The 26844-nt window shown below is 59.3% G+C and overlaps 3 protein-coding genes across 4 annotated transcripts in view; all 3 read left to right on the top strand.

The window, feature by feature from the left end:
• Positions 1 to 8766, top strand: part of NECTIN2 (nectin cell adhesion molecule 2) — a 28694-nt gene extending 19928 nt beyond the window's left edge. Inside the window, exons 6-9 of one of the 2 annotated variants that reach the window (XM_047077879.1) lie at positions 4610 to 4763; positions 6942 to 7005; positions 7147 to 7233; positions 7786 to 8766. In XM_047077879.1, coding sequence (XP_046933835.1) covers positions 4610 to 4763; positions 6942 to 7005; positions 7147 to 7233; positions 7786 to 8043 — 563 coding nt within the window. In that variant the 3' untranslated portion in view covers positions 8044 to 8766. Of the gene's footprint in view, positions 1 to 1790; positions 2518 to 4609; positions 4764 to 6941; positions 7006 to 7146; positions 7234 to 7785 lie in introns of those variants that run through there. The other variant, XM_047077880.1, reaches the window with a different exon arrangement.
• A 1526-nt stretch (positions 8767 to 10292) lies between these two features.
• On the top strand, positions 10293 to 20691 carry TOMM40 (translocase of outer mitochondrial membrane 40). Its single transcript, XM_047077878.1, has 10 exons — positions 10293 to 10372; positions 10468 to 10747; positions 11505 to 11572; positions 12049 to 12141; positions 13207 to 13308; positions 13389 to 13494; positions 18498 to 18620; positions 18755 to 18831; positions 18954 to 19056; positions 20026 to 20691. Exons 2-10 carry the CDS (start codon positions 10474 to 10476, stop codon positions 20163 to 20165), a joined length of 1086 nt encoding a protein of 361 aa, XP_046933834.1. The 5' UTR covers positions 10293 to 10372; positions 10468 to 10473; the 3' UTR covers positions 20166 to 20691.
• Positions 20692 to 23319: 2628 nt separating this feature from the next.
• On the top strand, positions 23320 to 25135 carry APOE (apolipoprotein E). The gene is made up of 3 exons (XM_047077441.1): positions 23320 to 23371; positions 23857 to 24031; positions 24370 to 25135. Exons 1-3 carry the CDS (start codon positions 23329 to 23331, stop codon positions 25052 to 25054), a joined length of 903 nt encoding a protein of 300 aa, XP_046933397.1. The 5' UTR covers positions 23320 to 23328; the 3' UTR covers positions 25055 to 25135.
• Positions 25136 to 26844: the final 1709 nt, after the last annotated feature.

Here is a 26844-nt window from a genome sequence, read left to right as displayed (position 1 = left end):
GCCCCAGGTACACACCCTCTTGGGTGTCCGCCCTCAGTCAGTAGGCACCCCCAAGGGGTAGAGCCCCGCAAAGCACAGGTGAAGTCCTGCCTGAGGGTCGTCCAAGGGACCCACAACCACGAAAACACGGACACCCCCTAACACTCCTGAAACACACAGAAACGGTCACAGACACATGGTGCAGGGTTCCCGTTAGCGCAGCCGCGGGCCCACAGGCCGTGCCACAGGCTAGACCTCGCCTCAGGGCGACTGGAGAACTTTTGACCCACCGACTTCACGAACACGCCCCGCCGTCTCCAAAATACCACCTCCAGGAGCACAGATAAACATTCCAGCATGCGCTAAAGCAGGTTCCCAGACATTAACTGATAAGCGTCCGCAGCAAGAAAACTGTTCCACGCCTCTCACCCGTGCGCAGGTACAGACACACATTCCAGAAAAACCGGTTCACAAAATACCGCTTGACCTTCACACTGCGGACACACTTTTTCTGGTCTGCTTTTTATCATTATTATTACTGTTCCTTGCGAGTCACTAAAGTGAGGTGACAGCCCTCTGGGTCGTGGCTCTATTTGAAAATGCCACTCTGAAAAGAAACACCTGGAGAAGCAGGTGCCCTCAGGAGCGTGGGTCCCAGCCTCTCCTGTGTGCAGGGTGTGGGGAGGAGGGGCTCAGGTGTAAGTGGATCCCCCTCCCCCTGGTTTCTCCCCATCAGGCCTGGCATGCAGGGGTGGGGCAAGGGGTGTGTAGAAAATGGTTCCTGGTTCCAGCTGCATCAATGTCTCTCCCTGATGTGGGGCCCAGGGTCCCCTCCCTCATCTCTCCCGCCCCCACCCTTAGCACTCCCTGGCTTCCTTCTCCACCTCCCTCAGACCCCTCCCCTCCCAGCTGCTGGGCCACTGATGGGGACAGGGGGCTTCATGGCTCCGTTTTCCACACATGGCCAGACAGGAGGCAGGCCATGTTGCCTGGACCAGGTGCCCCCCAGCCACTTCCAAGGGGAGGGAACTGTCAGGAGAACCCTCACCCTTCTCGTCCCCTTCTGTCCAGCCCAGAGAGCTCTGGAATCTGTGACTCGAACATCAGAGCCTTTGTGAGGACCCCACGGCCTGTCCCAAGCGGGTCACAAACTCGGACACCTACGGGGTCCTCGCAAGTGACCGGCTGGCCAGATGCGGAACCCTGTTCCGATACAAGCAGCCGGCCTTCACTCAGCCACTGCCCATCACCAGGGGCAGATTGTTGTCGCCATCAGTTTGATTTTCTTTTTCCCTAAAAGAAATCGGGATTTGTGGTGAGATAGCCTGGTTTTGAAATGTTAGCGAGTTTTTTTTTTTTTTTCAGTTTATTTATTTATTTATTTATTTTGAGAGGGTGGGGGTTGCTGAAGGGGCAGACAGGCAGAGACAGAACCCCAAGCCCCGACGTGGGGCTCGAACCCACGAACTGTGAGATCACGACCTGGGCGAAATCAAGAGTCGGAAACTCAACCGGCTGAGCCACCCAGGCGCCCCCAGCAAGTGTTAAGTTTTGAAAAACCCTGGGCAGGTATAAGGAACCACATCTGGCCAACGCCCACTCTGTCCAAGGTGCCCCCGCTTGTCCAAGGTGCCCGCTGCTTAGCGCGGTCTCCCTTCCCTCCGCCTCCCCCACCTTCTGCCCACACCCCGAATCACATCCCGGATTTTCCCATCACTGTCCCTGTCGTGTCCTGTGCCCCGCCCCCCAGATGTGTCCTCTTGACCTCTTGTCTCCCTTTCTGTCTCTCGCCCCTCCTTCTCTCTCCTCAGACACACCCCGGGCCTCGCCCCGAGACGTGGGTCCAGTGGTGTGGGGGGCCGTGGGGGGGACACTGCTGGTGCTGCTGCTTCTGGCTGGGGGGTCCTTGGCCTTCATCTTGCTGAGGGTGAGGAGGAGGAGGAAGAGCCCTGGAGGAGGAGGAGGAGGAGGAGGAGGAGGAGGCGACAATGGAGGAGGATCCTACGATCCAAAAACTCAGGTGTTGGGGAACGGGGGCCCTGTCTTCTGGACACCAGCCGCCCCTGGGCCCCTGAAGCCAGATGGCAAGGATGAGGAGGACGAGGAGGAAGAGGAGGAGAAGGCAGAGGAAGGTCTCATGTTGCCTCCACCCAAGTCTCTCGAGGACGACATGGAGTCCCAGCTGGACGGCTCCCTCATTTCCCGGCGGGCAATTTACGTGTGACCCTGAGACAGACAGAGACAGAGACAGAGACAGCCGCCCCAGCCAAGGGTTCCAGACTGGTTGGACTCGTTTTTCTGGACGACACTGGAGCTCGAGTGCTCCCTCCCACTTCCCTGGGATTGGGAGGGAGCAGGAATCACACACTGGACTTCTGTCGCCAGGGCTGCGTGGGGAAGGAGAGGCCCCTGCGGAGCTCAGTAGTGGGGACCCAGAGAGGAACCCCCCCCCCACACCCCACCCCCAGAGACTTGTTTTTGGCTCTGGCCTGCCCCACCCTGCCCCGCGACACTCAGGAGTTAATAAACGCCTTGGAGGAAAACAGCGGGGGGTGTCTTGTAATACATCAGACCCCCCTCCCTGGGGGGTGGGACAGGGACTGCTAGGTCCCGGGGGCGGGATGGGGGAGGGGCTGTGTTCTGACTCTTTGGATCCATCAATGACGCACCGGATGCCTGAGACCCCTGAGGCCAGTATAACCGGGGGAGCCGGTTGCTGGGTTCTGGGCTTAGAGGCTGGGAAGGTTGGACTTGGGGGCGGGGGGCGGTCCCAGGACTTGCAGGTGCCTTTCGGGTGGATTAGCCAGGCTGGTGAGAACCCTGTGCTCCCCAGAACAGGACTGGGAACCTGGACTCCTTGGCTGGGGGGGGTGGGGGCTGGAGGGGCGCGAAGCTCAAACCTGACCTTCTTGAGGTTGTTGAGGATCTTGGGAGGGAGCACTGCCCGCTGTGTTCTCTGGGCCCTGAGGATCCTGGGCAGGTGCTGGGGGACTAAGGAACCAGGAAAACCCCACCTTGACACCGATGACACCCGGGGCCTTTTTCAGCCTCCTTCCTCTTTCCTTGCCCTGGGCCCAAGGGGCTTTTCGGTGATTCAGGGGAGGGTCTGCAGGTCTGTATCCCTCTTTCCCCTCCCCCCACCCCCAGCTAGAAAAGCCCCCAAACCCAGGCTGGGGAATGAGGTGGCGGGGTCCTGTCCCAGTCACCTCTGCTCTCCCAGTGGCCCCTGGCCATCCCTCTGAGACACAGGTAGAGCTGTGTGGGCCCCCACAGCTGTCGTGGGGCAGGGTGTAATAAGCCTGTGCTAGGAACAACCGGCACTGAGCAGCTAAGTGGGGCTCGGGGAGTTCATTTCCCACCAGTATTGACTTCCACTTATTCTGCCGGGGACACAGAGGTGACTCAGACAGCCCCCTCCCCCTGGGCGTGCAGTCAAAAAAGAAAACCAAAAAAACCCAGGAATCCCAGCACTCTTAGGATGGCTATATTTGGCTTGAGCTAGCGGCGATTACTGTTGTCCCCCCGACCCCCCAGCCCTGAAGCCCTCCGGAGGATGCCAGGCTGGGGTGCAGGGAGTGGTGGAAACCGGGGACCCAGCCATTATTCCTCCGGGCAACTTGATCTCCGCATCTGTGCAATGGGGTTCGAAGAGGGTGGGGCTCTTGCGTGTGCGTGGTTTCCTCTGGTTGTTTACGGTCCTGTCACCCACTCTGGTCCCCGCCCCCTCCTCCCCAACATGGGAGGCTAGCGCCAGCAGGCAGGGGCGGGAGTTTTGCCAACCTGGCACACGGGCCCCTCCTCCTACATCTGGCAAACACCAGCTGTGTGCCAGAGCCTGCCCCTTGGAGCTCACAGTGCAGTGTGGAAATTGGCAAGTAAACAGGTGACATCAGGGGGTGAGAAGTGCTACAATCGAGAAGCCCAGGGGGCCACAGCTCCTCTCAATTCCTTTTCCTGTCTACATCCTCGGCCCCCCCCCCCCATGACTCGATGACTCCGTTCCCTGTAATGAGTGAAGGGTTCCCATCCCGATTCCAGAATCCCCTAGGTTCCGCGCCTCTTAGCTCTGCCCCATCACCTCCCTTCCCTCACCTCTCCTGTCTCCCCCTCTTTTCTGGCTGCACGGTCTCCTTGCTGTTCCTTAAAAGGAACACGAGGCTTCCTCCTCTGGGCTTTTGCACTGGCTGTTTCCTCTGCCTGCAATGCTCTCATTTCCTCACGGTTCACCCCCTACGGCTCCTTCAGGTCGTTGCTCAAATGTCACCTCCTATTAAGTCTCTCTCTCTGGCGACCCCTGCCCCCCCATCACTTCCTTGTCACCTTCCCCTATGTTTTCACCCCGTATCACTCACTGCCGCTTGGCAGATTAGCTATTGTATTTGTTTCTGCGCTGTTGGTCTCTCTGCCCAGCTACAACGTGTGTCCCACGGGAGCAGGGACTTCTGTATGTTTTGTTCACCACTGCCACCCAACAAATGCTCAGTGAGGACTAGGCAAAGGAACGAACGCCCTCTGCCTTTGGGAGAAGGGGTGGGCAGGTGGGCGATGACTTAGGGAAGAGGGTGCCTGGGAGTAAGGAGCTGTGGCTTCCTCTCCTGGGGATCCCCTTACACTGTCCCTCTTCTTGCAGAGACCCCCAACACAGCAGGCGCAGGGGCCACGGGTGGCATCATTGGGGGCATCATCGCTGCCATCATTGCCACCGCTGTGGCCGCCACAGGTATCCTCATCTGCCGGCAGCAGCGGAAAGAGCAGAGGCTGCAGGGGGCAGAGGAGGAGGATGAGTGAGTGACGGGCCCTGAGAAGTGGGTGGAGGAGGGGTCCCAGAATTGGGGAGCCCAAGGGGGTGGGAGGGGAAACACCTGTGAGGGCCGTGGGAAACAGAGCGACCCAAAATAACTGTGACTTCAATGGGAGGGAGGCCTTATTTCTGTCTCCCACGAAGCACGGGTATGCCAGCTATGCTCCGTGAAGCCGTCAGAGCCCAGGCTCCTGCTACTTTATTACTCAGCCTTCCCTTCCCTCCCGTTCCATGATAGCTCCCCGCTCTATCACCGTCTACATACTGGACAACCAGATACGGCCATCCGGGCCTCAAAACAGGCGTTCCTGCCGGGGGGAAAGATTAAACAGAAGGCGGGGAGCTGCCCTATAAGGGAACCCGTCACTCCCCCTCACGTCCCATTGGCCAGAATCTAGTCACATGGTGCACCGGCCGCAAGGGACGCTGGGAAATGTAGTCTTTATTCTGGGTGCTCGTATGTCCAGCTAAAATCTCTCTTTCTCTCTTTTTTATGTTTATTTCTTTATTTTGAGAGAGAGAGAGCAGGAGAGGGGCAGAGAGAGAGGGAGACAGAGAATCCCAAGCAGGCTCTGCACCATCAGTGCAGAGCCCAATGTAGGGCCTGAACTCACAACCGTGAGATCATGATCTGAGCTGAAATTAAGAGTCCGATGCTGTTCCGTATTCTTTGTCCAAATTTTAGATTCTCGGAATAAATGCCTTTTACAGATGCAAAAAGCAAATAAACAAACAAAAGAGTTCGATGCTTAACCAACTGAGCCACCCAGGCACCCCCAACTAAAATCTCTTAATATGAGAAAGAAGGAGCCTGGATAGGGGGGCCAGGTGGGAACCAGCTACACGTCTCTGTGTAGAACATTTGTTACGTGCCAGGCTTGGCGAGATGCATTTTTACGTGTGTGACCTTGATGAAGCCTCACATCCATTCGTTGACTCAACAAGCGTTCAGAAAGTATCCACCAGGGCCAGGCCCTGGAGGTTAGTGACGCACTGATGAGACAAACATTTTTAAAGTGTTCACACACATAAATACATCATGGAAACATAAATTCTCACAGGGAGCCAATGGTACCCATTTTATCAGAAAGGAAACAGGTTCAGAGGGGGCTGAGATCACTTGCTGAAATTCGCCCAGCAAGTAAGCATTTGGGGGGCAAAATGGTTCTGAAGTAACACTACCCAGTGTGTGTGTGTGTGTGTGTGTGTGTGTGTGTGCGGGCGCGCACGCGGCAGGCGTGGAACACTTGTTAACAATGTAGATTCCCGAGCTTATACCAAACCTACTACATCAGAACTTTTACAGGAAGGGCTCGGAATCTGTATTTATAACAAGCTCCCTGAGTTATTCTGATGCACAAGAAAGTTTCTGAACCACTGCCTTAATCATCTAGTCAGTTCAAACCAACAACTTGCCATCGATCTCCTCTGTCCAACCCAGTGCTGAGACCCAGTGGTGCTTGAGATGGCCCTGCCCTCCTGGGGCTCACAGTCTGGAGGAAACAGACCCATCCCTAGCGAGTGGCAGTGCAGCATGGCCGGCGATGGGCTAGAAAAGCTGAGAGAGCTGTGAGAGGCCAGAGGGGGCCCCTGACCCAGCGTGGAGGGTCAGGGAGGGCTTCCTGGGGGAGGCAACATCCGAGGTGGGGATTGAAGGCACGGTAGGCACTCATTATGCATGCAGGATGCTCTGGTCTGTGGGTATGTATGATGAGGGAAATGTATCGTAGGTTGGAGGCCAGGAAAGCATTTCGTTTATTCATTCATTCTATTAACAAATACTTCCTGACTTCCTCATGGCGAGTTCTGAGAACACTGTTGAAGACACAGATTTCATTTTTTCCTTCACATTGCTTCACAGTGGGATACGGTTAGTGGACGATATCAGAAATAATATTTCAAACACAAACTCAGTAAATGCTCTGAGAGGGAAGAAAAGCTAGATGTAACCATATGTCCAGAATTCCTGACCCTCCTGGAGAACCAGGGAGGCTTCCTGGAAGAAGAGAAATTGATGGGGATGATTAGGCATTAGCTGGGCAAGGGGGCACGCGGGCGGTGGAAAGGGACATCAGGCAGAGGGGAGAGCAGGTGCGGTGACCTGGGATAGGAGGGCTCTTCCCGTCTGAGCCTCCACCTTGACCTACCTCCTACCCCACAGTCTGGAGGGGCCTCCCTTGTACAAGCCACCAACCCCCAAGGCGAAGCTCGAGGAACCAGAGATGGTGAGCACTTCCCCCGGTACCCGGCTGCGCCCACACCCACACCCACCTTTCCCCACTGAGGCGGGGGCTAGAGGGGGAGCCGGTGGGGAGAGGCCAGCCGTGGGGGGGTTGTCCTGACCCGCCCCTCTTCCTTCCCTGCAGCCCTCCCAGCTCTTCACTCTTGGGGCCTCGGAGCACAGCCCGCTCAAGACTCCCTACTTTGATGCTGGCGTCTCATGTGCTGAGCAGGTAGGAGCTCAGGGCAGGTCAGGGGTGGGTTTAGGGCCGGGGTCAGCTCCTGACATTAAAGGTCACAATTCAAGGTCAGGGCCGTGTCTCTGGTCAGAGCTTAGAGAATCGAGATGTGTTTAGGATTCAGTGGGGGAGATCTTGGTTGAAAAAGCGCAAGAACATGAGGTTGGAGCTCAAGGTCACTCAGTCAGTGAAAGCGGTCTGCTGGATGTCAGGGGTCCTATCAAAGTTGAGACAAACCGAGGTTCAAGGAGCTGTTTCGGCCTTAAGGTTAAGTAGTTGAGGATAAGATTGAAGTCAAAGGTTCGTGGAGAAAGACTTGTGGTCAGGGATCAAAAGACAAAGGAGAGGCCCAGGAGCGATGGGGTCTGGGCTTTGAGTTCTGGATAAGCCGTATGATTGCCCCAGAGCAATTTCAGCCCAGGCCGCAAGGGGTTAGGTCGGGTCTGGTTGGCATAAGGAGATGGTCGAGATTTGGGGGTCAAGGGGCGGGTTGGGATTCTGTGTGCTCACGAGATGACCTTGGGCTTTTTCCCTCCCTGCCCCCAGGATATGCCTCGATATCATGAGCTGCCCACCTTGGAAGAGAGGTCAGGGCCCCTGCTCCTGGAAGCTACAGGCCTGGGGTCACCCATCCTGGTGCCTCCAGGGCCACCTGCTGTGGAGAGGGTTTCCCTGGACTTAGAGGAGGAGGAGGAAGACTATTTGGACAAGATCAACCCCATCTATGATGCCCTGTCCTACTCTAGCCCCGCTGATTCCTACCGGAGCAAAGGCTTTGTCATGTCCCGAGCCATGTATGTGTGAGCTGCCGTGGCCCTGGCCTCTTGCCTCTCACTTTTTGATCCCTCAACTTTCCGCCAGGCCAGGCCACTGTCAGTTAACACACAAAAATGCATCTCATCTGTGACCTCTACTTCGGTGGCTCCACGATGACCTGTAATCCATGATCTCTGACACAGAGAAACCAGTCATGACAACAGAAACCTGGCAACCTTATCTCAGGTGGGGGTGGGGAAGCACGTTCCCGCACAGCCTCTGACCCGAGGACTCCTAAGACTGTGACTTTAGATCATACCTCTCACGTCCCGTCATCTCCAGACTCCCTCAAAACCCCAAAGAAGAACCCCAGACCTCTGATGTGTCCTCAGGAAGTAAACTCCCAATAGCTCTCCTGGGGTAGTTGGTGGGGGCACCCTGCTGCTCAGACCTGAGCCCTCCAGGCAGCAGAGCCCCACTCTCCCCCTCCCCACCCTGTCTGTTCCCCAAAGGCAAGAGGGAGGGGATTCCCCAGCCCAAAGCGGAACTTCCTCATCTCCCTCCTGCAGGCAGGAGTCTCAGGGGTCCAGACCCTTCCCTGAGCCCCCACTACCCCAATTCCTGTCTAGAGGGAATTAAGCCCCGGCCCGGGGTTAGGATGAGGTAAGCCTCATGCAGTGTGCCTTGCCAGTCCCAGCCTTAGGAGAAGAATTTGCTGTTACACTGAAGACTACTGAGTCCTTTTACTCCTGCCCAGTGGGATGGAACCCAAACGTCTCCTGGCAGGGGGTGGGGGTTGGAGGGGGTGGGTGGGGATATAATACAGTTTTGTAATACAGCATTTCCTACAAAATCTGAGTTTATACTTTGACCGGGTGTCAACTTGTGTTTTCTGCGGGATGTGAAGGGGATGGGAGTGGGACATGATGGGAAATGAAGAGGGCGCCTAGAGCTCGAAGGAATCAGTAGGATAGACGTCAAGATGGGTTACAGGCAAAAAATAAAAGGGCCAAAGATATCTAAAAAAAAAAAAAAAAAAAAATTAAGTGAGCGGATAATGAGCAAAAACGCGTAAGCCAAAAACATAATGGTGGATAATGGAAGGAAAGGGGGAGGAGTCCAGGGAACGGTGGTTAATGACAGGGAACGACAATCTATGGGTAATGGACAGGAATAAACGGAACAAAGATAGAAATGGCAGTAATTCAGTTTGAGGGACTCAGGTTTAAAGGATAAATGGCAAGTAAGAACAAGCCAAAGGCAAAATTACGAATAATGCATAGGAGCTCAGGGCATTATGGTTAATAGAACTGAATGAATGAGCCAGAGGCAGAGGAATAATAGAGAAACAGGGCCGGCAGGCATGATGGGTAATGGACCCAAAACATCATGGCTAATTAAAGACGCGCTAGGATGATGGAAGTGAACAGGCAGAAACGAGCTATAGGTAGTTGAAGAAATGAGGCTGAAATGAATGGGACAGAGGCATGCTGGGTAATAGGACGGGAATGAATGGGCCAAAGATAGAAGCTGCAGTGACGCAAGTGGGGGCGGGGAACAGAAGGGACGATGGGTAACGAAAAGGGTGGGTCTACGGCAACTGTCTCGCGTTAAACAGGTAAGGGGCATTGTGGGTAAGATAAGAAGCAGGACAGGGTTCACATAAACCGGTTAGAGTTCTCCCGAGGCACTGTGGGAAGGGTCAGCACTTCCGGTTTTTGGTCGCCGACTCTGGACCAAGGGGCTGCCCGTCCGCCGCGGTGCCTGGTGGGACGAGAGGCCTGACCTTGCTGCCTAGCAGCTTCTGCCGCGCAACCCACCTTTACCCGCGTCCCTCGACCCTGGCACGTTAGCCAATGACCGTACCAGGCCGGATACGTCACCAGGGCGGCCTCCTGTACACGCGGAGCCAATCAGAATGCTTCAAGGGCCAAAGCAGACCAATTACAACGGCAACTTCGCCGCGGGGCGGAGTCGAAAGAGGGACGCCCTCTGGAGAGGGGCGGAGGCGACGAGTCAGTGGGCGTTTCAAAGTGCGCAGCGCAGACCAATGACGGACGAACACCGGAACCCGCGGCGTTGCGAGCCAATAGATGTGAGCACTGCGAGCCAATGGCAAAGGCGGGGAGGTGTGCCTTGACCTGCCTGTGAGTGGGAACCAATAGAAAAGGACGTCTCAAAGAGGTGGGTGGGACTCCCAGCCATGACTCCAATTGCAGGGCCAGGCCTTGGGGCTAGTAGGCGGATCCCAGGGCATGCTGAACCAATGGGCTAGGCGGGGCGGGGCGACGGTGGCGGCGGCGGCGGCAGCGGGTTCGGTTGCGCGTGGCGCACGGGGTGGGAGCGGAGCCCAGGCCGGGTGCAGGCGCTGCCGCCAGTGAGAACCGGGGCCCGGGGCACAGCGGGTTTGGCTGGGACTGGACCTGCAGTGCGCGGGCCCTGACCTTCGCCCTCTGACCTTTCCCCTTGCAGGCGACCATGGGGAACGTCTTGGCCGCTAGCTCGCCTCCCGCAGGGCCGCCGCCGCCGCCCGCGCCTGCCCTCGTGGGACTGCCGCCGCCTCCGCCCTCTCCTCCGGGCTTCACGCTGCCGCCACTCGGGGGCGGTCTGGGCGCTGGGGCCGGTGCGGGTCGAGGTTCGGAAAGGACCCCCGGTGCTGCGGCCGGCAGCGCCGCAGGGACTGCGGACGATGGGGCCTGCGGCTGCCTGCCCAACCCGGGCACGTTCGAGGAGTGCCACCGGAAGTGCAAGGGTGAGGGGCGAGAGACTCGGCAGGGGTGTGAGGGCCCGGATCTCGGGGGAGTGGGGGAGGGAGAGCACTCTGAGGACCTTGGGAATTGGCACGGACCATTGGAAACTAACAGCGTTAGGAGTTGACGTTAGGATCGAGAGGTGGAACGTTGGACTTGGAGCACAGAACGAGAGGATCAAATGGTGGAACCTCAGGATGGAATGCCAGAGCAGTGGAGTAAAAAGCCTTAGGGATCTTAGGAGCCCCAGGGATCAGCCAAGACAGCCTTCTTGTGTGATCGGGAAGGAAACTGAGGCCCAAGGTCACTGTGTCAGCAAGGGTCCGGTGGGGGTGGAATTCAAGGCTTCTGTATCTTGGCTTGGAACAAGTATGATAGCAAAGGCGGTGATGGCTTATTGAGCATTGTTTTGGCATTCGGGGTATGTCAACCCACGAACTGTTTGCGGTGTCTCCACGTGGTGAGCTTACAGATGACATAGGTGACAAGTTTGACATAGAGAGTTAAAGCGACTTGTCTTGAGTCAAATGGGCAGTAGGTGGTTGCTTTGGGATTTGGATGCAGGCAGAGGCTCTGGTCCTGGCCCCATCTACTAGCTTAGACGGTCTCTTTCCTGGTCGGGGTACTTTGTGCAGTGCTCTGCTTCTGGGTCCCTGGAGAAGGGAGTGCGGGGATGGTAGGGCAGGAAGGGATGAGATGTGTTTGCGTGGGGGTGTGCGTGTGTGGAGAGTGGAGAGTGACAGTGTTTGTCCTCTTCAGAGCTATTTCCCATTCAGATGGAAGGTGTCAAGCTCACAGTCAACAAAGGGTTGAGTAACCATTTCCAGGTGAGCCTTCCTGGTGCCCTTTCCCTCCAGCGGTCACCCCAACCATCTCCCTGCGCCGACACATACAACCCCCTTGCTCCCCCTGAAGGGCTAGGCTCCTTGGTACCTGAAAAGACTCTCAGAGACACAGTGCCAGGCTGACTGCTCATTGGGTCCAGTGGAAGTGTTTAGGGACCCAGAATCCAGAGGTACCCCTCCCCCCCCCTTAACATCCAGGCAGGAGCAAAGTACCGGGTACGTAGCCGCATCTCCAACTTATTGTTTCTTTGAGTACGTGATCTGGTGGGGCCGAACCTCCCCGTCTTCATCCCCTGCCCAACCCTTAGCCACGTGTCTTTTCCTCCCTGGTGGGGAAGCCCGACTGGCAAGTGTCCCCATCCTAGCCTGGAAGGGAGCTTTGCTGGGGGCAGGTTGAAGCTGGGTTTATCGGCGATTGGCCCACAGACTCGGCTCCACAGCCCTCCCTCTTCTCCCAGGTGAACCACACGGTAGCCCTCAGCACAATCGGGGAGTCCAACTACCACTTCGGGGTCACGTACGTGGGGACAAAGCAGCTGAGTCCCACAGAGGTGAGGTTCCTCTTATCTGTAACGTATTGTGTCTTTCTTCTAACCGAGGCTCAGTGTCGCAGGAGGCGGGAGCTGTTGAGGGAGCGGAGGATGTTGGGAGGTAGGGATTGGCTTTCCGAGGTGCTTTAGAACATCGCCGGTCATTCCTTCATCCTGAAGCCCTGTCGTCTGCCCAGCCCTGTGCTGGGTCAGGGCCGGGGTCACCAAGCAGTGATGACCCAGAGTAGGGCAGGGCTGCGCTGTAGAGCCTGCAGGGCTTTGAATGCCAAACGAGGCATGTGGGCTTTCTCTAGGGGGCAGTGGAGAGCCATGGAAAGATCTGAACGACGAAGGTGGTCAATTTGTGCTTTTAGAAGTACCCTTCAGGGGCGCCTGGGTGGCTCAGTCGGTTAAGCGGCCGACTTCGGCTCAGGTCATGATCTCGCGGTCCGTGAGTTCGAGCCCCGCGTCGGGCTCTGTGCTGACAGCTCAGAGCCTGGAGCCTGTTTCAGATTCTGTGTCTCCCTCTCTCTGACCCTCCCCCGTTCATGCTCTGTCTCTCTCTGTCTCAAAAATAAATAAACGTTAAAAAAAAATTTTTTTTTTAGAAGTACCCTTCAGGCTGCCATGCAGAGGCTAAGCTAAGGGAATGGGGGCAAAACGGGGGGCCTAGAAGGAGGCTGGGCAGGACACAGCTGGAGCTAGGGGATTGAATCGGGTCTCTGCTAATATCGACTATTTCCATTCAATAAATTCACGTGTTTGACAAACCTTCCCCGTGCCCCATTTTGTGCTCAGCCCTGTGCTGGGCAGTTTTGGAGACAGAGCGGTGACTGACACAGCCATGGGGTTCTCAGCATAGTTGAGAAAGGGAACAGACCTTTCGGACTGTCCCCAGACAGTCCAGGGTAGCCAGGACTGAAATGGGGGAGGGGAGCCTGACTCAGCCTAGGCGGTCAGGGAGGGCTTCCTGGGGGAGGGGACTTCAGTGTGAGTTTTTGTGATGCTAGGCTTCTCACCTAGGCTCATCACTCGTGTATTTCTGTGTTAGACCTCTGACCTCTAACCTTGCCCTCTGTGCCACAGGCATTCCCCGTGCTGGTGGGTGACATGGACAATAGCGGCAGCCTCAATGCTCAGGTCATTCACCAGCTGGGCCCTGGCCTCAGGTCCAAGATGGCCATCCAGGTAAGTGAGAGACCGGTCAGCTGCTCCCCTGGCCACCCCGAGCACCAGGCTGCCCTCTACACCGTCCCTTCCGCCTACAGACCCAGCAGTCCAAGTTCGTGAACTGGCAGGTGGATGGGGAGTACCGGGGTTCTGACTTCACGGCCGCCGTCACTCTGGGGAACCCGGACGTCCTGGTGGGTTCAGGTAAGAGACGCAGGGCTTGGAGGGTAGATTTCAGTCCCAGCTTTCCCAGCAAGTCCAGTCCCTTGTCTGGACATCCTTTCCCACCGTCTGGAAATGGCCAGGGGCAGACGTGAGCTCGAAGCCTCCCGCAATCTAGCATTTGGGCGCAAGCGAGCAGGTTCAGACCCCAGTTCTGCCACTGACTTCGCTGCGGTTGTAGGCGAGTTCTGTCACCTCTGTGGGCCTCCATTTCCTCATCTGCCCCACAGGCTGGTTAAGTTCGTTTAAGTTCATCCGTGTGAAAAAAACTTCCAAGTGGCGTGGGACACGTAATGGGTCCCAGGGAAACGTGAGCTGCTCTGACTGCTTACGGGCTTGGATTGTTGGGCTGCATAGATAACGGGGAGGGTGAGTCCCCGTGCAGTTGTGGGGACAGGGGGCCGGCAGTCTTGAGACAGAAGCGGCCAAGGAAAGTTCCCATTTGGGTTGGTGTGGGCAGGGACCGACCAACCTGTGTCTGTACGTCTGGTCTCTCCTTGGTTCCCCTTTTTTCTGGCTCTGCGTGTCTGATTTCTCAACATTCATAATGTGTGTTGCCTGGGCGTGTACCGTGCACATTCCAGGCCCTGAGGAGAAGGGAGCAAAGGAGAGTTAAGTCTGCCCTCTGGGAGCTTCCATTCTGGAGGACGCAGATGCTGGCAAAGCATCGCGTAAAAGACAAGGTGTCCGTGTCAGGCGATAGGGGCTGGGAAAGACTAGGGCCTTCGAAAATGGGGTCCTCGGAGAAAGCCCCCTTCTGTAAGTGATACTTGAACAAAGACTAAGGGCGGGAAGGAAGGTACCCGGCAGAGAGGGGTGGGGGGAAGGAGGTCTTCAGCCTGAGGGGGCAACAGGCACAAAGGCCCTGGGGCCGGAGGCTTTATAACGGGTGGGGTAGGAGGGAGAGCTAGAAGCCCAAGGGGTGAGGAGCCAAATCTCAGGAGGCTCTGTAGGACTTGAGCCTTCACTCTGCGTCAGGGGCCATTGTCAGCATGAGAGGGACAGGAGCTGGTGTAGCTTCTAACGGGCCCCGCCTAGGAGAGCAGACTACAGGGGGCTCCGCTGCGGGAGCCGTTGGAGGGGTGAGCGGAGGTCAGGCCCGGACGGGCTGTGAGAGCGGAGCCCCTGGGGTTGGCCGGGGGGTTGGGGGTGGGAGCTGGGTGAGGGCGTGACTCTGTAGGTCCGGGTTTGAACACCTGGCAGGATGGGGGGGCGGGTTCCTGCACGTGTGTCTGTCCCGCCGCCATTCGCTGAGTCCCCGAGAGCCAGGTGGGCGCTGCCAGCTTGCTCATCGTCCCGAGCCCCAGAGAGGGCAAGCGCTTTCCCCAGGACGCACAGCGGGTCAGACTCGTAAATCCGTGCTCTGTTTCTCTGGCACTGAGTACCCCCCCCCCCCCACCGCTCCCACCCTCGCACACGCTCACTGGATGGTCCCCCGGTGCCTCCCAACACTGGCCTCCGTCCGGGTCCCTCTGCCCCGGAGCCCAAGGCCAGCAGTGACCCGTCCGCCCCTGAGTTCTCCCAGGGGTCTTTCCGTTCCCTGAGACACGAACACTGCTGGCCCAGACGAGCGCTGAGCACGCGAGTAACTTTCCACGGACAGCTCGGCCTCAGGCCCCCGGTGGCTCCAACCGCATGGAGCCTCCCCTGTCACAAGGGCACAAAAACAGCGACCGCGTCTCGGTGAAGGATTTGGGGCGGGGGAGCCCGTCTTCAGCCCTGAGCGCGGGGCCAGCTGCGCAGCGAGGCTTCTCCCTGTGTGGGGTCTCCACGTTGTCCCGCCATCGGCAGGGGCTGTCCCTGTTTTCATGGCCCCCATGTCACAGGTGGGGGAAGTGAGGCCCAGGGATCCCACAGAGAAGCTGAAATGTGAATCGTGGCCTGCCTCAAGGGCCCGTGTTCTTTCTTGGTTCCCTCTGTGTGGCCTCAACTCGTTCTCTGGAGCCTTTGCCTTCTCCTGAGAACCCGGCATGTGCCCGGCCCCAGGCAGGGCGGTGCTGGGACCCAGCAGTGCCTGAGACGGCCCCTTCCTGCCCTCACAGGGCTCCCAGCCCAGTGCAGGAGACATCTGCTTTTGATTTTTTTTTTTTATGTTTATTTTTGAGAGAGCGCAAGCAGGGGAGGGGCGGGGGGGGGGGGGGCGGTACACAGAATCCGAGGCAGGCTCCAGGCTCTGAGCTGTCAGCGCAGAGCCCGACGCGGGACCCGAACTCACAAACTAAGGTCATGACCTGAGCCGAAGTCAGATGCTTAACCGACAGCCACCCGGGCACCCCGACATTTGCTTTTAAAACAAATAATCACACAGTGACTTCATTACTGTTGGGAAAAACTCAACACGGAAAAAGTTCAGGTTGCCACGAAAGCTTGTAACTACCACTCCCCCCCTACACACATACACACTCCGTTTCACCTAAAGTGACCGGAACAGCTTCTCTAAAATGGTGTTTAGTCAAAGGAGGGTGAGGAGGGCACTGCTTCTGAGGCCTACGGAGCACAGAGTGTGGGGAGCAGACTGGCTAGGGCCGAGAACTGCGTTCCTTCCAGGTGCTGCCCTTACCTGCCCATCTGCTCTGGGGTGTCTGCCCTTCCTGCCCCATGGGGGACTTCGCCAAGGACTCCTGGTGTGCGTGGGTCCCAGGCAAGCAGGGGAAAGGCGGGGGCGGGGGGAGTCAGCCCAAGCCTTCCTCCTGCCCCATCTGTCCCTGGCTCCCTGCCCAGCAGGTTGGGGAGGCAAAACTGGAGACCTGACTCTTGCCCAGGTTGGCCTGGCTCTGCCCATTGGCCAAGGCCACCTCTTTGCTCACAGGTCTAACTCAGTTTCTTTCCTTCTCCTGGGGTTTTGGACTCCCAAGACCCTTCCCGGCCACTCCAGACACTGCAGAATGGCCCCTGGTTGAGAACCACTCATTCTGGCGAAGCCCCTGCCTCGGGGCACTCGGTGCCTTAGGGGAACTGGGTCTGGATGCAGGCGGGAGGCACAGGCTGAGTTTGGGAGACCGAGATGGGGGAAGGGGTGAAGCCGGTGAAGATCTGCAAGCCGGGCAGTCCCGGGACGAAGCGGCCCAGGGAATGTGCTTGGGGAGCAGGGAGAATGGGGCGAAGTATGGAAACTAGCCAGGATCCGATCCGTTGGAGCGAGACGAGCAGTGGAGACCGTGTTCTGACCATAGTTCTCAGCGTATACCTGCCAACTGCAGGCAAGGGCCAATGTGAAAGCAGGGAGGCCAGGACAGGGCGACTGCCATGGTCCTCTGGTGACCGTGCCTCTGATCAGGGAGTGTGCTGGAGAGAAGTAACCTGCTCCAGGAAACACTTAGGTGCGAGTATGTAGTTGGCCAGACTCATCAGGGGCAGTACGGGCAGGAAGGACAGCGTGTGCGTGGTCCTGAGGAAAGAGTGGGCTCTACGTATTCGTTTGCTAGAGGGGCGTAGCTGACTGTGTCACGGGAAGAGGAAGGGGCCCGATTTTGAAGCTGGGGCTCAGCCATGCAGGGCCCTGCAGCCTGCTCTCCTGGGCACTGGGGAGCCATGGCAAGTTCTGAGCAAGGGGGAGAACAGGTTTAGGGGTGTGCGTGAACAAGGTCCCTCTGTGCTGCCCATGAAGTTGCTTGGAGAGGGTGAGACTGGGACCAGCAGAGCAGGGGGCGGGTGGGCAGGGAGATCGAGGGGATGTTGGGGGTCCCCCAGCCCCGAGTCTCAGTAGGTGCCAGAGCTGAGAGGCCAGAGACCCTTGAGTTTAAGTGCCGATCTCTCTGTGACCACAGACTGTTACTTTTCCCCTCTGGGCCATAGTTTGCCCCTCCTTGAATGGGGCGACAAGCCTGGCTGGAGGGGTGCCCCAAGTCTCCTACTCTGGGGGGGGAAGGAATGCGCACTGAGGCTCACAAAAGCCCATAGGGGCCAGCTCGGCCCACCCTGGACCCCAGAAGACACAGCCCCAGAGCCGTGGCCATGAACCGTCAGCCTCCCCAGACCCAGTGGTTTTCTTGGTCTGGGAAGCCTCTCCGTGCCTCCTGCCCCTCACTCTTGCTCTCCGCTCTCCCCGTGTCCCTCTGCGTCCGGCCTTCCCCTTTTCTCCGTCCTCTTCCTCACTGGGCCATCCTCTCAGCCTGTCTGTGTCTGCCCATTCTCCCCCCCCAGGGAATCTTCCATTCCCTCTCCCTCCCTCCCTTTCTGACCCCGTTTCCATGTCCCCGACTCCGACTCCGTGTATGTCCGTGTAGTCCGTTGTACGTGCCCTGTTTTCTATGTCACCGGCCCTCCCCCTGCTTCTTCTGTTTACCTGGTTTGCAGTGTCTACTCTCCCAGGCTCCAGTCCTCTGGCTCCGAGAATTTCCGCCCACCAGGGGGTGGTCGCCTGCTGGCCCGCGCTCTATAGGGGTCTCAGGGCTGTCCCCACAGCCAGGGAGCAGAGGAAGCCAGTCGTAAAGCTCACCGTGGCCAGTCCCAGCAATCACCAAGCACGGGTCACGCTACCCTGCGCCTCATTCGCTCCTCTAGGCCACAGCGTAACCTCGAGAGACCGTCCCGTTCGCAGAGAGGTGACGCCAGTGGCCCGCCATTAACTCTGCCAGCGGGCGGTGGGGCTGGGAGTTGAACCCAGGCTGTCTGCCCCCAGAGGTGTGCTCTTTCCAGCCCTACCCTCCTGCCTCTCCCAGCAGCATAGTGGTTCAGGACGCAGGCCCGGGAGGTAGAGGAGCCCAGATCGTGCCCCTCACATACCTTGTGACCACGGCTCGGCGACTTACTTCCTTCGCCTCCGTGGACTCCTCTGTAAATAGAGTGGCAGGTGAACGCCAGCCCCGTGGGGCGGTACAGACCTGATGAGGTCCCACGGGGCGCGGGAGGCCTGAGGGCAGGCCCTGCGCCTCCAGCAGGGGCGAACCTGGAAAGCTCCCTGGAGTGGGAGTCCGGCCTGGCACCTTGGCTGGGCGGAAGCTGACCACCGAGCCCAGGTGACCCCTCCCCCATCTCACCCGCAGGTATCCTCGTGGCCCACTACCTGCAGAGCATCACGCCGTGTCTGGCCCTGGGTGGAGAGCTGGTCTACCACCGGCGGCCCGGGGAGGAAGGCACCGTCATGTCTCTAGCTGGGAAATACACACGTGAGCCTGGGGCCTGAGGGCAGGGGTCAGGGCCGGGGGCCAGGGGCCCGGGTCTGAGGGAGGAGAGAGGAGACGGGCCTGCCTTCCAAGCCCCCTTGGTGGTCCGCCCCACCCTCCACCCTGCTGTCTTACAGTGAACAACTGGTTGGCGACAGTGACGTTGGGCCAGGCGGGCATGCACGCGACGTACTACCACAAAGCCAGCGACCAGGTGAGCTGGTCCAGGGACCGGCTGCGAGGGCGCACTTTGCAGGCGCGGGCTGCCAGGGCCCCGTGTGCCCGGGAGTCCGGCCCGGGAGGCTGACTGTCTGCGTGTTGCCCTGGCCCCTCCAGCTGCAGGTGGGCGTGGAGTTCGAGGCCAGCACAAGGATGCAGGACACCAGTGTCTCCTTCGGGTACCAGCTGGACCTGCCCAAGGCCAACCTCCTCTTCAAAGGTACAGGCCTCAGTTTCCATACTTGGAAAACAGGTGACAGGTGACTGGGCCCGGGGCGGGTGTGTAGGCCAAAAGAGTTGGTGGAGGGCAGCGTGCTGGCACTTTGGGGAGGGGGCGGGGGAGGGCGCCTCCAAATTCCCTGGAGACTCTTGTTAAGCTGGTGGAGACCTGAGCTTGGCACTCCTGGTCCTCTTCTTTGTTTTCTCACAAGCGGGAGGCGACTCGGAGTGCATCGGGACCACCCCGCTCCTCTGACGTGAGTGGGGACAGGTTCCCTCAGGTGCACGGTCACAGCCCCATCCAGAGCCTCCTCCCGGGCTGACTCTGGTCCTGACGCTAAGTCTTAAGTCTTTCCCCTCGGACCTCAGTGGTTCTCAGGTTGGCGGTATGTGAAGACCACCCCGCAAAGCCGCTTCCTTCAGCCCCGGGCAGGGCTTTTCCGAGGCCCAGGGGTTTATTTGCCTCTGAAGCCTACCTTCTGTGCCTGCCCCTTGACCCCTCTCTCTGCAGTCAGCCGAGGCCGGGCTTGCGTTCCCACTGCGCTGCCCTCCGCTCCTGTGAGATGAGCGACTGGCCCTTCGCACGGTGTGGGGATGGCCCCACGGGCTTGCACACGTGTAGGGCTCAGTCTCTCGTTCAGCAGATGTGAGCAGCTGCTCTGAGGCCAGCCTTTGTGCCAGGGTGCTGGGGACAGAGCGGTGGCCGGCACCGTCCTCCCAAGGCTCACGGTTGGGGGTGGGGCAGAGGGCTGCCCGGAATGGCGGGGGGAGCGTGGGAGAGGACGACTAAGCCAATTGTTCCTGGGCTTGGAGAACTTGGGGTTCGAGAAGAGGTCTCCGGGTGGTGGGAACAGTGTGGGCAGAGATCTAGAAGCCGACAGTCCGGCTGGTGGTATCTGAGGTGGCCTGGAGCGCGACTCTTTGGGGACAGGATGGGAAGTTGGCTCTCAACCCAGCCATCTACCTGCAGGCTCCATGGACAGCAACTGGATTGTGGGCGCCACACTGGAGAAGAAGCTCCCGCCCCTGCCCCTGACGTTGGCCCTGGGGGCCTTCCTGAATCACCGAAAGAACAAGTTCCAGTGCGGCTTTGGCCTCACCATCGGCTGAGCCCCTGCTGGCCCCCCCGCCTTCCACCCTTCCTCCTTCAGATCCCACCTCCCCCTCCCCCTGCCACGGAGGGGAGACCTGAGCCCTCCTCCCCCTCCCTTCCCTCCCTCCTCGGGGGCCAGGGGGGCAGCGGAAAGGAGGGGACCCATCACCCCAGCAGCTGAGGGGGGATTCTAGAACCACGGGCGCTTCAGGATTCGGAGCACCAGAGGCAGGGTGCCCATGGGCCTGGAGTCCCGGGAGGGATTCCAGAATCGAGGGGCACGCCAGATTCTGAGCACCAGGGGCAGAGGTGGCCAGACAACCTCAGGGAGGTGTTGGGGCGTCCCAGTCCCCCGAAGGGCCCTGGGCCCGGCCCTGAGGGGGCAGCGAGAAGAGGAGCTTCCCCATCCCCTGTCAGTCTGCCCCCGCCCACTTCCCCACCCATCCCTCAGTATAAATCATGTTTATAAGTTATGGAAGAACCGGGACATTTTACAGAAAAAAAAAAAAAGCCAACAAAAAATATACATGAAAAAAAGTGGAATAGGAGGCCTCTGTTTTCCTCCGTGTAGCCCCTCTTGCCCGGTCCGCCCAGACGGACCTTACAGTGGCCAGCAGGGGGCGCCGCGGGGCGGAGGCTGGAAGCCAGCGGACGGCAAGGGAGCCCCCGCCTGGCCTGAGATCACACATCCTCCCCGTGACTTGTGTGACTTCTGCCGGCACATCACAGGCCTTCCCTCGCCGGGAGGGCTCGCTCTTGTGGTCACTCACCCCGGCTTGGCCTGGCCGGAGTGGCCACAGAAGACTGTGCCTGCCAGCTGAAGCCACAGGGACGATGTGTCCGTGCGGGGATTGGGGCACAAGCTGGGACTCCGCGGGCCCTTCGGCTTCCAAAAGGGGCAGAGGATGGTCGGAAGGTCAGCGCTTTCAGAAGCCACGCCAGGATTCCAGCACCTCGAGAGACTTGAGAAGCAATCAGCTGTGCCTGAGGGGATGAAGGGCTTCTGGGCCTCGGGAGAGAGGCCGGAGTCTGGCTCTGGCCTGGGCAGAGTCGTCTCCAGGTCTCCAGCATAGGTGGGGAGGAGGTGAGGTGTCCGTTTAATTACCCAGGTCTCCGGTAAACTCCCACCCCACACCTCTCCAGACGGGAACCGAAACCCGCCACACCACACACGGGCTTTGGGGAGGGAGACGGTTGAGCAGAGATGACCCCTCGTTACCCAGAGAAGCCACCCACTAGTTCCCTGCCGGCGCCTTCTGAGGCCAAAGCAAACAGGCCTGAGCCTGGCCGGCACTGGGGTCACCTTCCTGGGACCAGGCTTTTGGCCTCCCCTGACCTCCTAGAACCCCGTGTTCCACACACCCTCCAGGGACCGGGAGGGAAACCCAGCCCCTTTACCGTGTGGCTTCATCCACGTCCACTCAGCTTGGGGTTCTCTGTGAAACAGGATTCGAGAACAGGCTGCTGGGAAGGTGACCGAGCTCACTGTGGGTCACCGCGACGAGCCCTGCTGTGTACCAGGAACTCTCCGTATTTAATGCATGCCGTGGCTTGTTGCATCAACAAATGACGGCATGGGTGCAACTATTTCCCCTGGTATTGTGGACCAAGAAGTAGGATGTTCAGAGAGGCTAGATCATTGGGCCAAGGTCAGACAGCTGGCAGCTGAGCGCGGGTTGAAGCCCAGGCCTTTTAGTTCCAGAGTCTGCGGTCCTAACCGGCAGCACGAATTCTTCCAGGAGCGAGTAGGGCGGGTGTAGGCGCTCCTGGGATCTGCGAAGTTCGCGTCAGGGAGAAGGGCTGGATATTCATTCTGCACACGGAGAAGGGGGCTCAGAGAAGTGCCCATCTGTGCCCCAGATCACAAAGAAGGAGCTAAGATTAAAACCCGGGTTTCCCCTCTAAGAGCCTAGGCCTTTAGCAGATGCATTACCCTGCCCCACCCCTCTCATCCCATCTCTGTCCAGCCCCCTCCCCTCAGAGCCCAGGAATCCAAGCCCCCAGTCTTTTCCCTGACCCAGGATTTCCGCCCCGAGCCCCCTCCCCAAATGTTATTCATCCATCCACAGAAAGAGACAAGGGCAAGGGGTGGGTGCTCCGGGAAGATGCTGCTCTTTCCCCTTTCGTGCCTAGCCCCCCAGAATGGAGGAGGGTGCCTGAGTTACTGGGTAAGATGTCACCTCGTTCTCGGGGGCTGGCGTCACAGAGCCTCCAACCCCCACCTCCTTCCCCCTGCCGGCTGTGTGAAGGGGGGGGGGGGGAACAGCCCACCTCGTGACTGGGGGCTGGCCCAGCCGCCCTGGCCCTGGAGGAGTGGGCGGGGCAGGGGGAGCCTTATAATTGGACGAGTCCGGGATCCCTGAGTTCTAGTCAGCCCAGCGGAGGCAAAGGAGGAGGTTCCCCAGGAGCCGGTGAGAAACAGTTGAGGGACCAGCTCAAGGCTTCTGGGAGGGATGGGCGGGGGCTAGGTGACTGTCCTACGCCGGGGTCAGGACCGAAGCAGGGGACGGATCGAGGGGAGGAGCGGGCCCCAGGGGCATTCCGTCTTGGCTGGAAGGTGGGGGGGGGGGGGGAGCTGGACCTGTAGGAAGACCCAGATGAGACATGTCAGGAGCCCACGAATTGTCACTGTCATCTGTTGAGCACCTACTTGGTGCCGCCTCAGATCTCCATTAGTTGGAGGAGCAGGGGTGGGGGTGAGGGCGGGGCGGGAGGCAGGGGTGGCGGTCAGGTAGCTAGAGCGCTCATCGGAGGACTTTCAAGTGAGCATTAAATTAGCTAATAGGTGGGAAATGACGTTTAGATGTGAAGTTGGGGCTTAGAATGTGAAGGCAGGACGAGGAATGCGAAGTTGGAACTTACAAACCAGAGTTGGGGCTCACGTGGAACTCGGGGCAGGGTGACTGGAATTTGAACCCCGGGAGAGAGGGATGGAATTTGGGCGGCAGAGGCCGACCTGGGGACGGGGAGATAGGAGGAGACAATGAGGGAGCCAAATAGACAATGGAGGGGCCGCTTGGTAAATGTTTGTGGTCGGATTAGGCAGATGCAGATACGGGGCGGGGCGACGGCGAGACTCGGAAGGCCCGGAACGGGTGGGGCGGGGCTCTGGGTGGGAGGGGTCCCCACTGGCTGCTGATTGACATTTCTCGCCCATACTGACCAATCGCAGGCTGGAAGATGAAGGCTCTGTGGGCGGCGCTGCTGGTCGCGCTCCTGGCAGGTATGGGGGCGGGGCCTGCTCAGGGTTCCCCGCCTCCTTCCCCTCCCATCCTCACGTGCACCCCCCCCAACCTTGCCCTCCTTCCATCCCTGGGTCCCTCCTTCTGCGGGTCTGTCTCCCCCTTGAGGGGAGGCCTCTCACATCCGCTGGCTCTGTGGAGCTGTTTTACTCTCTCTGGGCCTCGGTTTCCCCGTCCTTAAAATGGGAGTTCTAACAGTTCCTAACGCGTTGTTGTCAGGTAGCAAGCACCAGAGTAGTGTCAGCCGTGACTAGTTTTATTCCCCGTCACCACCACACGGCCCCGCGTGGAGCAGGCGTAGACACATACACGCTTGCCAGCCGGTCAAACGCACTGGGCATCCTTCCGCCGGCTCCCAGTGCCCCGTAAAGCAGCCCCGCGTTCGTGGAGCACCTACTGGGTACCAGGTGCCGCGTGCCTGGAGGGGGCAGAGCAGCCTGACTGCCCGTGAACTTGCTCTGCGCAGGATGTTGGGCCGATGTGGAGCCGGAGCGGGAGCTGGAGCCGGAGGCCCCGTGGCAGGCCAGCCAGCCCTGGGAGCAGGCGCTGGGCCGCTTCCGGGATTACCTGCGCTGGGTGCAGACGCTGTCTGACCAGGTGCAGGAGGAGGTGCTCAACACCCAGGTCACCCAGGAACTGACGTGAGTGCCCCTGACGCTCCTGGTGGGCCGTTCCTTCTGGACCCCCAAGCCTCCCCCCCGGTCCGGGACTCTTTGTGTCCCTGTCGCCAACTCTTCGGCGTCCCTGCTCACATCTTGCTTCCCCTTTCCGCTCGGGGCTCCTGGCGGTCTCTGGCTCTCTGTCCTTCTCAGCTCCTCCCGCCTCTGGCCGCCCCTCCGTCAGGCTAGCTCAGTCTCTCGCACCGCCTCCCTCTCCGTCTCCGCTCCTGTGTGTCTCTGTCCCCATCTTGCCCTCCCCCCCCCCCACCTCGGTTTTCCTCCCTCCCCACGCACACGCTCCCGCCCTCTCGGCCCCCCAGGGTGCTGATGGAGGAGACCATGAAGGAGGTGAAGGCCTACAGGGAGGAGCTGGAGGAGCAGCTGGGCCCCATGGCCTCGGAGACACAGGCCCGCGTGGCCAAGGAGCTGCAGGCGGCGCAGGCCCGGCTGGGCTCGGACATGGAGGACGTGCGCAACCGCCTGGCGCAGTACCGCAGCGAGTTGCAGGCCATGCTGGGCCAGAGCGCCGAGGAGCTGCGGGGGCGCCTCGCCTCGCACCTGCGCAAGCTGCGCAAGCGGCTGCTCCGCGACGCCGAGGACCTGCACAAGCGCCTGGCCGTGTACCGCGCCGGCGTGCGCGAGGGCGCCGAGCGCAGCGTCAGCTCCATCCGCGAGCGCTTCTGGCCGCTGGTGGAGCAGGCACGCGCGCGCAACGCCAACGTGGCCGCCGTGGCCGCGCAGCCGCTGCGGGAGCGGGCCGAGGCCTTGGGCCAGCAGCTGCGCGGGCGGCTGGACGAGGTGCGCGAGCAGGTGGAGGAGATGCGGCTCAAGATGGAGGAGCAGGCCGACCAGATGCGCCAGCAGGCCGAGGCCTTCCAGGCCCGCCTCAAGAGCTGGTTCGAGCCCTTGGTGCAAGACATGCAGCGCCAGTGGGCCGGGCTGGTGGAGAAGTTGCAGGCGGCCGTGGGCACCAGCCCCACCACGGCGCCCGTGGAGAAACAGTGAGGGCCCCACTCCTGCCCCCGCGCCCCTGCCCTCCCCCCCCACCCCGACTACAGGAGGCCCTGTCCCTGCCGCCCTCCTGGAAGGCCCCAGCTTAATAAAGATTCACCAAGCTCCACAGCAGCCGCTGGACCTCCGTGTGTCATTTCTCCCGGCTCCCGCCTCCGTTTCTCGCCCCGGCCACCACGCCGCTCTGCCCTGTCCCCTCTGCCGCTTTGTCTCTTCTGATCTCAGTGTTTGCTTCCTTCTGCCCCTTTCAGAGGCTCCCTTTTTCGCTCTGTCTCTGCTCAGCAGCGCTCGCTGTCTCTTCCGTACCTCTCTTTCCCTTCTGTCTCTGAGACATGGTTCTGGAACAGATCCCCCTTCCCGGGGTTAAACCTTGCAGTCCCCTCTGACAAAGGGGGGATGGGGGGGAGGGGCAAGAAAAAAAGCCACCTTAACGAGCCTGGCTTGCTCGGAAGCTTCATAGTACCTGCTTCCTGGAGTTGTGACCTCAAAGGCCCCGGGACCCCTGCCATTATGATTGAGCCTTTTACTATTGTCACTCTCCTTTTTCTTTCTTTCTTTTTTTTTTTTTTTTAATGTTTATTTATTTTTGAGAGAGAGAGCGCGCGCACAAGCAGGGGAGGGGCAGAAAGAGAGAGAGGGAGACACAGAATCCGAAGCAGGCTCCAGGCTCTGAGCTGTCAGCCCAGAGCCCCACGCAGGGCTCGAACCCATGAACTGCGATGCGAGATCATGACCTGAGCCGAAGTCAGACGCTCAACCAACTGAGCCACCCAGGTGCCCCTAAGACTTTTTTTTTAAACATTTATTTATTTTTGAGACAGAGACAGAGCACGAACGGGGGAGGGTCAGAGAGAGAGGGAGACACAGAATCTGAAACAGGCTCCAGGCTCTGAGCTGTCAGCACAGAGCCCGACGCGGGGCTCGAACTCACAGACCGCGAGATCATGACCTGAGCCGAAGTCGGCCGCTCAACCGACTGAGCCACCCAGGTGCCCCTAAGATTTTATTTTTAAATAATCCCTAGACCCAGCGCAGGGCTCGAACTCACAAACCATGAAATGACCTGAGCCAAGATCAAGAATCAGACTCTTAATCCACTGTGCCACGCAGGCACCCCTTAACTTTTTTTTGTTTTAAGTTTATTTATTTATTTAGAGAGAGAGAGAGAGAGAGAGGGAAAGAGACAATCCCGAGCCGGCTCCGTGCTGACAGTGCAGACCCCGACGGGGGGCTCAATCTCACGATGGTGAGATCATGACCTGAGCCGAAATCAAAGAGTCAGACGCTCAACCTACTGAGCCACCCAGGCGCCCCTGTTGCTCCCCTGTTTCACCTAATTCTGCCTCCTGCCCTCTCCTGGCCTCCTGGCCTGTCCAGGCTGAGAAGCCTCATTCTTCTGGCTTCCTGTTTTCCTCCACCTCTATCTTTTATCTCTTCCTCCTCCAGTTTCTTCCCCCCCTCCCCCTCCCTGCCTGTTTCTTGTTTCCCTTCTCCCTCCATCTGGGGTGTGTCCTCTCCACCATTCTGTTGTACTTGGGCCCCTCGAAGCTGCCCATCCCGCCCACCCTCACGAGGGTCTGCCCCGCCGGGTAGAGTCCTGGAGTCCGCGGTGGGGAGCAGGTGGGAGTGGACACTCAGGGCAGTGAGGACTGGAGCCCGGAGCCCCTGCTGCTGGCGTTCTCTCCCCACCCCCTCAATTCCCAGACGAGGGGAGCAGGGTTCCCAGCCCAGGGGACAGGCCAGGACTTGAGCTTGGTAACTCCCGGGCCCAGCCTGCGCTCCTC

The sequence above is a fragment of the Lynx rufus genome, unplaced genomic scaffold, assembly GCF_022079265.1.
Source record: "Lynx rufus isolate CCGP_SWC_20201006 ecotype Redwood Valley unplaced genomic scaffold, mLynRuf1.p SCAF_16, whole genome shotgun sequence".
In the NCBI taxonomy this organism is placed as follows: Eukaryota; Metazoa; Chordata; class Mammalia; order Carnivora; family Felidae; genus Lynx; species Lynx rufus.
The sequence above is the reverse complement of the archived record's forward strand: the minus strand, read 5'-3'. Positions and strand labels throughout refer to the sequence as shown.

Excerpts from the sequence above, each read along its gene's own strand:
- TOMM40 (XM_047077878.1), top strand. The coding sequence starts at position 10,474 with ATGGGGAACGTCTTGGCCGCTAGCTCGCCTCCCGCAGGGCCGCCGCCG. Across the intron at positions 10,748-11,504 it reads GTGCCACCGGAAGTGCAAGG|AGCTATTTCCCATTCAGATG; the intron begins GTGAGGGGCGAG and ends TGTCCTCTTCAG. Across the intron at positions 12,142-13,206 it reads AGCAGCTGAGTCCCACAGAG|GCATTCCCCGTGCTGGTGGG; the intron begins GTGAGGTTCCTC and ends TCTGTGCCACAG.
- APOE (XM_047077441.1), top strand. The coding sequence starts at position 23,329 with ATGAAGGCTCTGTGGGCGGCGCTGCTGGTCGCGCTCCTGGCAG. Across the intron at positions 23,372-23,856 it reads GCTGGTCGCGCTCCTGGCAG|GATGTTGGGCCGATGTGGAG; the intron begins GTATGGGGGCGG and ends TGCTCTGCGCAG. Across the intron at positions 24,032-24,369 it reads CAGGTCACCCAGGAACTGAC|GGTGCTGATGGAGGAGACCA; the intron begins GTGAGTGCCCCT and ends TCGGCCCCCCAG.